Raw genomic sequence first — 8711 nt, forward strand, 5'->3', positions numbered from 1 at the left:
GGGGGGGGGGGGGGGGGGGTTGGTAGGGCTCTCCATAGAGGATTTATGTATTGTATTGTGCCCCCTTATGGTAGTTACTGGTCGATATATTTGCATGCTATTTTATTTATGGTTTATGTTTAGATAATTATTTATGTGATTTCTGCTGGAGTTACTAATGCTCTTTTGCTTTTTGTTTTTTGTTTTTGTTTTCCTTTTCCTTTTCCTGAGCCGAGGGTCGATTGGAAACAGCCTCTCTGCCCTTTCGGGTAGGGGTAAGGCCTGTGTACGTATTACCCTCCCCAGACCCCACCTTGTGGGACTATACTGGGTAGTTGTTGTTGTTGTTGTTGTTGTTGTTATATTTACTCTGGTGACTGATGGAGACCTGCTTGAAAAACAGAGTGAAAAGTACATTCCTCAATGTTGTGGAAACCTTATCTGGATTACACTTTTTCTATGGCTTGCTTTATATATTGATCTGCTAATAGTTTATACATAGTAGCATAAGCTTACTTCTGTTATTTAATGTTAATAGGTAACTTTTACAATTGTCAGCAAATCTGAGCACGTGTGACTTCTGGCTTGAATTCCTCGAAGTTCATGGCTGGTGGATTATGTTGCCAGACTAATGTGCATACAGTTTCACAGACTGCTCCTTCTCCGGGAATCTCCTTGATACACACTTTGCCTCATGGAGCTGAAATCTCAAGTGTCTCAACTACTGATTCATCAAGCGGTCCTTCTAATTATTCACGCAATGTGCTGGCAGCATCTGGACCTCTCAAAGATGTACATGTAGTAAGTAGTCAATAATTATGCCTTTTGAAATACAACTGAGTAACTTTGTCCAGCAGTAGCCTAAATACTTCGTTTCACTATTTTCCTTCCCGTGTTACGAAAATCCAGGGTGCCGTGCAGGGCATACAAGCTCATGCACAATAATAAATCCTTGACAAGGTAACACTTTTTTTTCCTTAGCCAACAAGGTTGATGGAGAATTTTCTGGAAATTGCCAGCAACAACACTAAGAAGGATATAGAGACCTGTGGAGTTCTTGGTGCCATCCTTGTAAGATCACTAGTATTCACTTTGCTTTCTAGAATGATACTTTTAGAACATTGTTGAACAATGAAGCTCCTATGGTGATGTCAGATCTTCTAAAATTTTGTGCGTACATTTTTCATTTGTACGACTGGTTATGCAAATTGTAAGCAATGTATTTTAAAGTGTCAAACCTGTAGATTTTAATGCGTTCTAGAGCATTTGGTGTCAAATATGGTCATGCATTTGTCATGGAAATTTGCTCCATTCGAAGTAGTAGTGATGCTTGAGCTGAAGATTACTGGAATTTCTCCATCTTTGCTTGATTATCTCATCCTTCCATTACGGGTCCAAGCCAGATGAGCTCATTATAGTGCTCAATAAAACTGTGTTGTGTTCTAATTCTGGTAAATTATAGGGACAACACATCTTTTAACTCTTCTTTTGAAACTAAAAGTACATCTATTGGCGAACTAACTTCATAGCAAGAAACTGGTTTCTGACTCTTAACATATATAAATACACCACAATATTTTTTCATTATAAGTAATGCTTTTATCTTCTTTAGTTCCTTCACTAATATTCAAACTTTGAAGTTAAGGTCTTCAAAAGTACTTACCTGATCAATTCCTAGATATTCAGATCACCAATGCACTTTCTCCAAATCATCTGCTTTTCCGAAGTATTCAAGTACTTACGATGTTGGATTGTTGAGTATGTAATTGTAATTGCTAATACTAATCCATACAAGTTAAAGGAAGTGACAATCGAGATTATGTAGGAGATAACGCACCCCGAGGAAAGTTTTCTGAGAGTAATCATCATATAATTCAAAAGAGGAAAGGAAGTTCTGGTAGACTAGCTAAATTGCCTAAAGCATTTGAGTTGCCTCACCTTAAAGGGAAAAAAAGATATTTGTGATTGACCGGAATACATCTAAAGTATATGTTGTGCAGTGATGAAGCTACAATTTACTCATTAGACCATTCTCCAAGCCAACCATAGTACTTTGATGTAAGACCATTCTCCAAGCCAACCATAGTACTTTAATGGTCTAATCAGTAAATTGGTAGTGGTGAGGAAGCTACAATTTACTCATTAGATCATTGAGATTGAGTTCCGTATTCCTGTCTGCCAACCAAGCATGCCTTTCATCAAGCTACTGTCTTGTGGCAATCTACGATGGATTATCCGAGTGTTGCCACATAACCTGCTCTACTTGGCATGAAATGGTGTTACTAGTTATTGTTCTATCTCTAAAACACCCTCAATTTTTGTAGTGATAACTTCTCGTGGAGTAGAAACTAAGATCATACGGTGGCTGTATTTTTTATCCTAATTTTCTATTAGAATCTCTTTGAGATGCCTTCTAGGACCATGTTCATTTGCCTGCAATTTTTTATTTTTTATTTTGGGGCATCAACTATGCATCTGTTTAATGGCACCTTCCTTCAAAGTTTTCTTCCTTTGTCTTTTCGTTTTGATAGTAAACTATGTACCTGTTTACTGGCACCTTCCGGTAGACTTTTCTTCCCCTTTTGTTATAGAGAATGTTACAGCAGATTGAAACTGAATTCTCAATGCACTGACTTCTGGCTATTTTCACCCTTAATGCATGCAGAAAGATGGAACCTTTTACATTACCTCTCTAATAATACCAAAACAAGAATCAACCTCCAATTCTGTAAGTAATTCAAAATCTGAAGATCCATGTCCAATTCGGTAAGGAGAAAGGATTCTAACTTATTTGTAGTTACTGCTAGTGTCAGGCCCTACAAGAGGAGGAGATGTTTGCCATACTACATGAACAATCCTTCTTTCCAATTGGATGGATTCATGTAAGTTTTCTTCTCTTTTTCAATTTCCTTTTATGTGTTTCCTGTTTATTTGGATGGAATTTCTCAATAGAAGACCTATTGTGATGCTTATTATTCTGAAATCAAGGCAGAAATGATTGAAAGAGAGCTGAACTTTAAGTGATTTAATGCATTTGGAGATCCGTTAATCAGTCTCATATGGAACTTTACGTTCTGTGACTTGAATAACATCGAGATAATTAAATATGTAAGAAAATCCTGAGCTCCGATATTGTAGCATCTCCGGAGCATGTGCTAAAGCTATTGTTTCCTTCAATTCTGCACCACCAGTTAAGGTAGCCACCGTGATATGTTTGACAAGGATGATTTTCTCTGTTAGCAGCTTCACTTTTAATAGTCTACAGGGACACCTTAAATATGAACTGGCTAGATCTAATTGATTGTCAAGTTTAATATTCATATTTCCGTTATCCTTAGATAATCACTTAAATATATAATTGAAAATCAACTTTTTTTTGCCGTTGGCTTCCTTCTTTGTACTTTCCTCTGTTTAGTTCACATGTTTCAGCAATTAAATACTTAGGGGCATGTAACTCGGCATAACTTAACGTGTGACCGTTTATTTTTTTCTCCAGACGCATCCATCTCAGAGCTGTTTCATGTCATCTATCGATTTGCATACTCAATATTCATATCAGGTACGTTTACTCCTGATGGCTTTGTACCTTTGTGCATTTCATTATTGGAGATAACTAGAATGTTGAAAACTTAATGGGACAGAATATTTCTGTCTCTTTATGCAATATTGCGATTGGTAGAATGGAGTTACAGGTATAACTTGTGCTACAAGATATGATGGAATACCTAGTAGTATATTATAAATAACTAGTGTACTTGCCCGCGCTTTTCGCGGTCATGAAAAAGTCTTTTACAAATTAAATACTAAAATCATATATTTAATGGAAGAAAAATGAAAAATACAAAAAAAAATTGACATAGATAAGTAAAATAAAGGTATAGGAATTAATCCCCACATTTAGTAAAAAATAGTTGTTTCTACCAAAGAAATGAAATTTTACAATATAAACGCACAATGTAGAACTAACATGCTAAAAAGCACAAAATGTCCCTAGCTTCCTGAAGAGAACTCCATGAGAATTCATCTATTTTGTGGTTCGCTTTATCCTCCATGATAGCTTTGTCATGCAAAATTAACTATATGAGTAAAATTAAACAACATGAAGGTCACAAAAACAAAAATATATACTAAGTTTTGTTCTTTGGAAGTTATGTATTCCATGAAGATAAGTATATTTCAGCATGTATTAAAGGACATCGCGATTTGATGGGTGATCGAATAGACGTATATATGAACTTGCATGTACGCTAAAAGAAAGTTTTTGAGGCATCTCCAATATAGTTTAGAAAGCACCAAAAACCAGTATTCTAATCAAATAGTAATCAACTCTTCTGCTTTAATAGAAATATAATAACTCAAGTAATCATACAACAAAGTGTATCCTTGTCAAGTTGGTTACCAAAAGACAACAAGCTAAAAGCACATCAAATGTGAAAAGTGGCTTACTAATGTATTTCCAACTTGGATGTCTCTCTTCCTCCGTTAGCTCTAACATTCTCCATATCACCAATTTCTAACAATAATAAACAAAGTAACAACGTTTGTTCTGGAGGAGGATGAATTATAAGAATTTGTGAATATAATAGAAGAAACAACATCTAGTACGGGAAATTTGTTTGGGAAACTACAAGCTCAAAAGCTAGAGGTGCCAAATGAATAATTTTTATAGGATCATTACACGAAAAATTGGATATGTAAGATTTAACTACTTCTAGTTAATAACTAACATTCAAAGTGATCATTATCTTAGACAAACGAAAATCTGGTTAGGCAATCATACAAATCTGAGTTTCACATATATACATGTTTACCAATAAAAAGGTTCTATCTTTCGGAAAAAAGTTTAACAAATTTCCTTCAAATCTATGCATCTAACTTTGTCAGTAATCCAAACACAAGCTCAAATAAAAAGGGATGATGAATTATATGTCTCGCATGTAAATCTTCGTCATCTGAAGCGCAATAAAAGTTATAGAAGGTCTTATTATTTGCACAAAAAAAAAATCTTTGTTTAATATCACCAATGACCAATCAGTGACACTCTGCATGTTCAGTTTTCCTCAGCTAGCAAATAACTGCAAGTTTTCCTCTAATATTCATAGAATGGATGCCCCAATATCAATGATCTATCTCAGTAAGATGAACACAACAAACAATTAAATCAAAATATTCGGTCTAGTATGCAGACACTCTTTGTCTTTCACTAAACAAATAATTCCAAATATTTTCTTCTATTATCTATAAGATTGAATACCGCAACATTTTCAAACTTCTTACAGCTACAAACTGTCATTTCCCCCCTAACAATTTCAAATCCAAAAGACAAACTTTCATGTCGGGTGCAGAAGTTGGGGAGATCCGCAGGAATTGGAAACGACATGGAGCCTTTGAGAGTCATGATAGAACTGCTGTGAAAGTCTATGTTTGTCAATGATACCAACAACACATTACAACCAATGGAGGCTGGTCAAGTGGAAGTACCTTGGTAAGCATAAGAGCTCATATTGAAAGAGGAAGAGATAACAAATGAGTGAAGAAATTGGAGGATGAAGAAGTAAAACGTAAAACCTGGCAATATATTTTGGGACTCTTGTGTAACGGTTGTGGCTTTTAATAGTGACTTTTGGACTCTCTAGTAACGGTTCCTCTGTTAGTAATGAAATTCAGAATTTGTCAAAAATAATTAAATGAAAAGAATGAGTAAAAGTGCAAGAAAAAATGAGGAAAAAGATAAATTTCAAGTGACTTTTGGGATGAGGTGTAATAAAGAGATTTATGGAGTGACTTTTAAGCTTTTAAAAATTCAGTTGGATCAAGAGAATGAAGTAAATATATTAAAAAAAAGGAGATAAAAAATAAATAGGATCCTTGGCCTAGGAGAGCTTCCAAGTCACCTTTTCCATCCCCTCCTTATATATACATATATATATATATATATATACACACACACACTTTCGTGAGCCGAGGGTCTATTGGAAACAACCTCTCTACCTTCACAAAGGTAGGGGTAAGGTCTGCGTACACACTACCCTCCCCAGACCCTACGATGTGGAATAATACTGGATATGTTGTTGTATATATATATAGGTGATTTAGACTAAGGAAACACTCCTTTTTCTAGCTTACATGCACTCATTTCTAATTAAAACTGAATTTTTCTGAAACTGAAATCAGCATTCTTCCACCATTATTGGAAAGACTGAAGAAAAAGGTAGGGAAACCAAAACTGTTTGCAAACCGGGATTTAGGAGGAATAGTAACTTTGGTTTTTGGTTAGTACAGGACCATAGAAATTGAAATCTGAATCTTCTGGATTTCACATGTTTGTGCTGCACTTCTTTTAAACTGAGAGATCAAGAAACTTTGCTTATCAAATGAGCTTTTGGTTGTGCACTTTGTTACTTGTGAAAGACTACTATTGAATAAATGCAAGTTAGGGTGTCATTAATCCCTATTATGAACTACTCCCTCTGTTTCAGTTTATGTGTCTACATTACTATTTAGGGAGTCTACGAGGTTCATCTTGACCATGGATTTCTTGATATTTTATAAGTATTTCGAAATATTAATATTATGACTTATAGTACATTGTATGTAGTTTCCAAATATGTAAATTTTATTAAAGACTTGAAAAATCTGTCTAATTTCATGGTGAAAATTAAGAACTTCAACCCTCGTACTCCGAATCAAGCCACATAATTGAAATCGAGGGAGCATAATTTAGAATAGAAAATTTAAATGATATAGGCACGCTAATGCTTCATTCTCTTTTCCATTTTTTGCTGTTTATATGTTAACTTAATAGTTAAACTTGTACGAACTTCAATTTGTAAGTACAGTAATTAACTTCAAATTTATTTATACCTATATCCATTTGGAATTGAACTTATCAGAAGGCCATTTCTTGTGTTAGACCATCCAATTATTACGCAAATGGTATCGGCTAAAGCATTATTTTCTTATCAAACCATGTTTAACATATTGCATTCACTTAATTACTTCCCTATGTATTCCATTAAACTTATCTGAAGTTATTGTGCTTCAATACACGTCGTTCTGATTCTTCATTTATCTGCACGTTTTTTTTTCTGTATTTTCTCACTTTCTGATCGATTTAGGTCATGGTACCAGAGGCTATTGGAATTGTCATGGCTCCTACTGATAAATCAAGGTCATTTCTATATTCTCTTTCCTCATTTTATATTTGCATATTTAGTATAAAGAGTACTTGTCATGTTTGAGATGCTTCTTTGCCTTCAAATTTTTGGTACATGGCTGGTATAGGTGCTTTAAGTCATATGCATATTGGTAGAAAACTATGTTATTCATGAGAATTCCTCTGTCATCTGTATAGCTAAATGAGTAACTCGTATTAGATCTCTAGGAGTCGTTTGGCAGGATGTATTAGGAAAAATAATACGTGTATTAGCTTTGGTATTATTAATCCCTTGTTTGGTAGTGTTTTTCAACTTATGTATAACTAATTTCTATATTAGTTATACACCCTATTCAGTACCATTCTTATATATAGCAAATTATGACATTAGCAATACCATGATTTTTAATACATGGATCAATGTATAAAGACATAACTACCCTTTCAAAATCTTTTCCAAATCCTTTTCCAAACCGTCAGTGAGTATTTTTTGTAAACAAACAATTTTTAAAACAAATTATGCAATGCATGCTACTTTTAATACACCAAACCAAGCAGAAGGTAAGAAATATCCCAGCATAACTAATTTTACTGTAACTAATCCCAGCATTACTAATACTGTATTCAGTACTATTCTTATACGCCCTACCAAACGACCCCTTAAAGGTTTTACGAAAGCACTTAGGATCTATTAGTACTGCCTATTAGATGAACCTCATTTCCTATTGGACCATTTATTAATTGCAAAATACTTACATAGGAATTTATACTTGAAGGTCATAATTCTTTGATAAATTATGGGAATTCATTACTCTAGGGAAAAGAGAGAAAAAAAAGGGACATTTGCTGCATTTTTCGACTGTTTGCACCATTAAGCCACTTTTTGTAGGGAGTTGAAATGTAATAGTCCTTGTGAAAGGTACTGATATGCCATGTAATTATTAGAAACGATTATCAATAATTTGAAACACATAGATAGCCACAAGTTGCTGATCTGTGACATAGTTATTATGTATCCAACTGTTAAGCTTATCTTCAAGTGCAATGTGTTAGGGCATATGGAATATTCCGGCTATCTGATGGCGGAATGAAAATCCTCAAGGACTGCCCCGGGAAGGGATTTCATCTTCATAAAGAACCAATTGATGGGAATCTTCTGTACGAGGATTGCTCCAGTGTCTATATTAATTCATGTCTACGATTAGAGATATTTGATTTACGATGACTGGATGAAGTTGCAGTGACATGTATTTATGAACAGGCTTTATCTTGTTGAAATAGCTAAACCGTCAAAACTTCTGCAGAAGTTGTAAATAAAATATCACTCGTTCACTCCCAATTTATGTGGTACTCTTTCCTTTTTAGTCAGTCTCAAAAATAATGTCACCTTTCCTTATTTAGAAACAATTTATCTTTAGAATTTCTATTTTACCCTTAATGATTTATAGCCACATAAATATATATGATTTGTTTTAGATCAAAAATTTCAAAAGTTTTCATTTCTTTCTTAAACTTCGTGAGAGTCAAACACCGCCACATAAATTGGGACGAAGGGAGTAGTTTTCAGGTTAAAAAT

The 8711-nt window shown here is 34.3% G+C and overlaps 1 protein-coding gene across 6 annotated transcripts in view; it reads left to right on the forward strand.

Moving 5' to 3' along the window:
- Nucleotides 1–8503, forward strand: part of LOC109241643 (AMSH-like ubiquitin thioesterase 2) — a 15623-nt gene extending 7120 nt beyond the window's left edge. For 4 of the 6 annotated variants that reach the window (XM_019408399.1, XM_019408400.1, XM_019408397.1 and 1 more), the window contains 7 exons: nt 518–780; nt 961–1050; nt 2645–2707; nt 2787–2861; nt 3476–3538; nt 7098–7150; nt 8189–8503. In XM_019408399.1, coding sequence (XP_019263944.1) covers nt 583–780; nt 961–1050; nt 2645–2707; nt 2787–2861; nt 3476–3538; nt 7098–7150; nt 8189–8360 — 714 coding nt within the window. In that variant the 5' untranslated portion in view covers nt 518–582 and the 3' untranslated portion in view covers nt 8361–8503. Of the gene's footprint in view, nt 1–517; nt 781–960; nt 1051–2644; nt 2708–2786; nt 2862–3475; nt 3539–5258; nt 5465–7097; nt 7151–8188 lie in introns of all 6 variants that reach the window. The other 2 variants (XR_002070264.1, XM_019408401.1) reach the window with 2 other exon arrangements.
- The last annotated feature ends 208 nt before the right edge of the window (nt 8504–8711 follow it).

This window comes from Nicotiana attenuata, unplaced genomic scaffold (genome assembly GCF_001879085.1).
Source record: "Nicotiana attenuata strain UT unplaced genomic scaffold, NIATTr2, whole genome shotgun sequence".
Lineage (NCBI taxonomy): Eukaryota > Viridiplantae > Streptophyta > Magnoliopsida > Solanales > Solanaceae > Nicotiana > Nicotiana attenuata.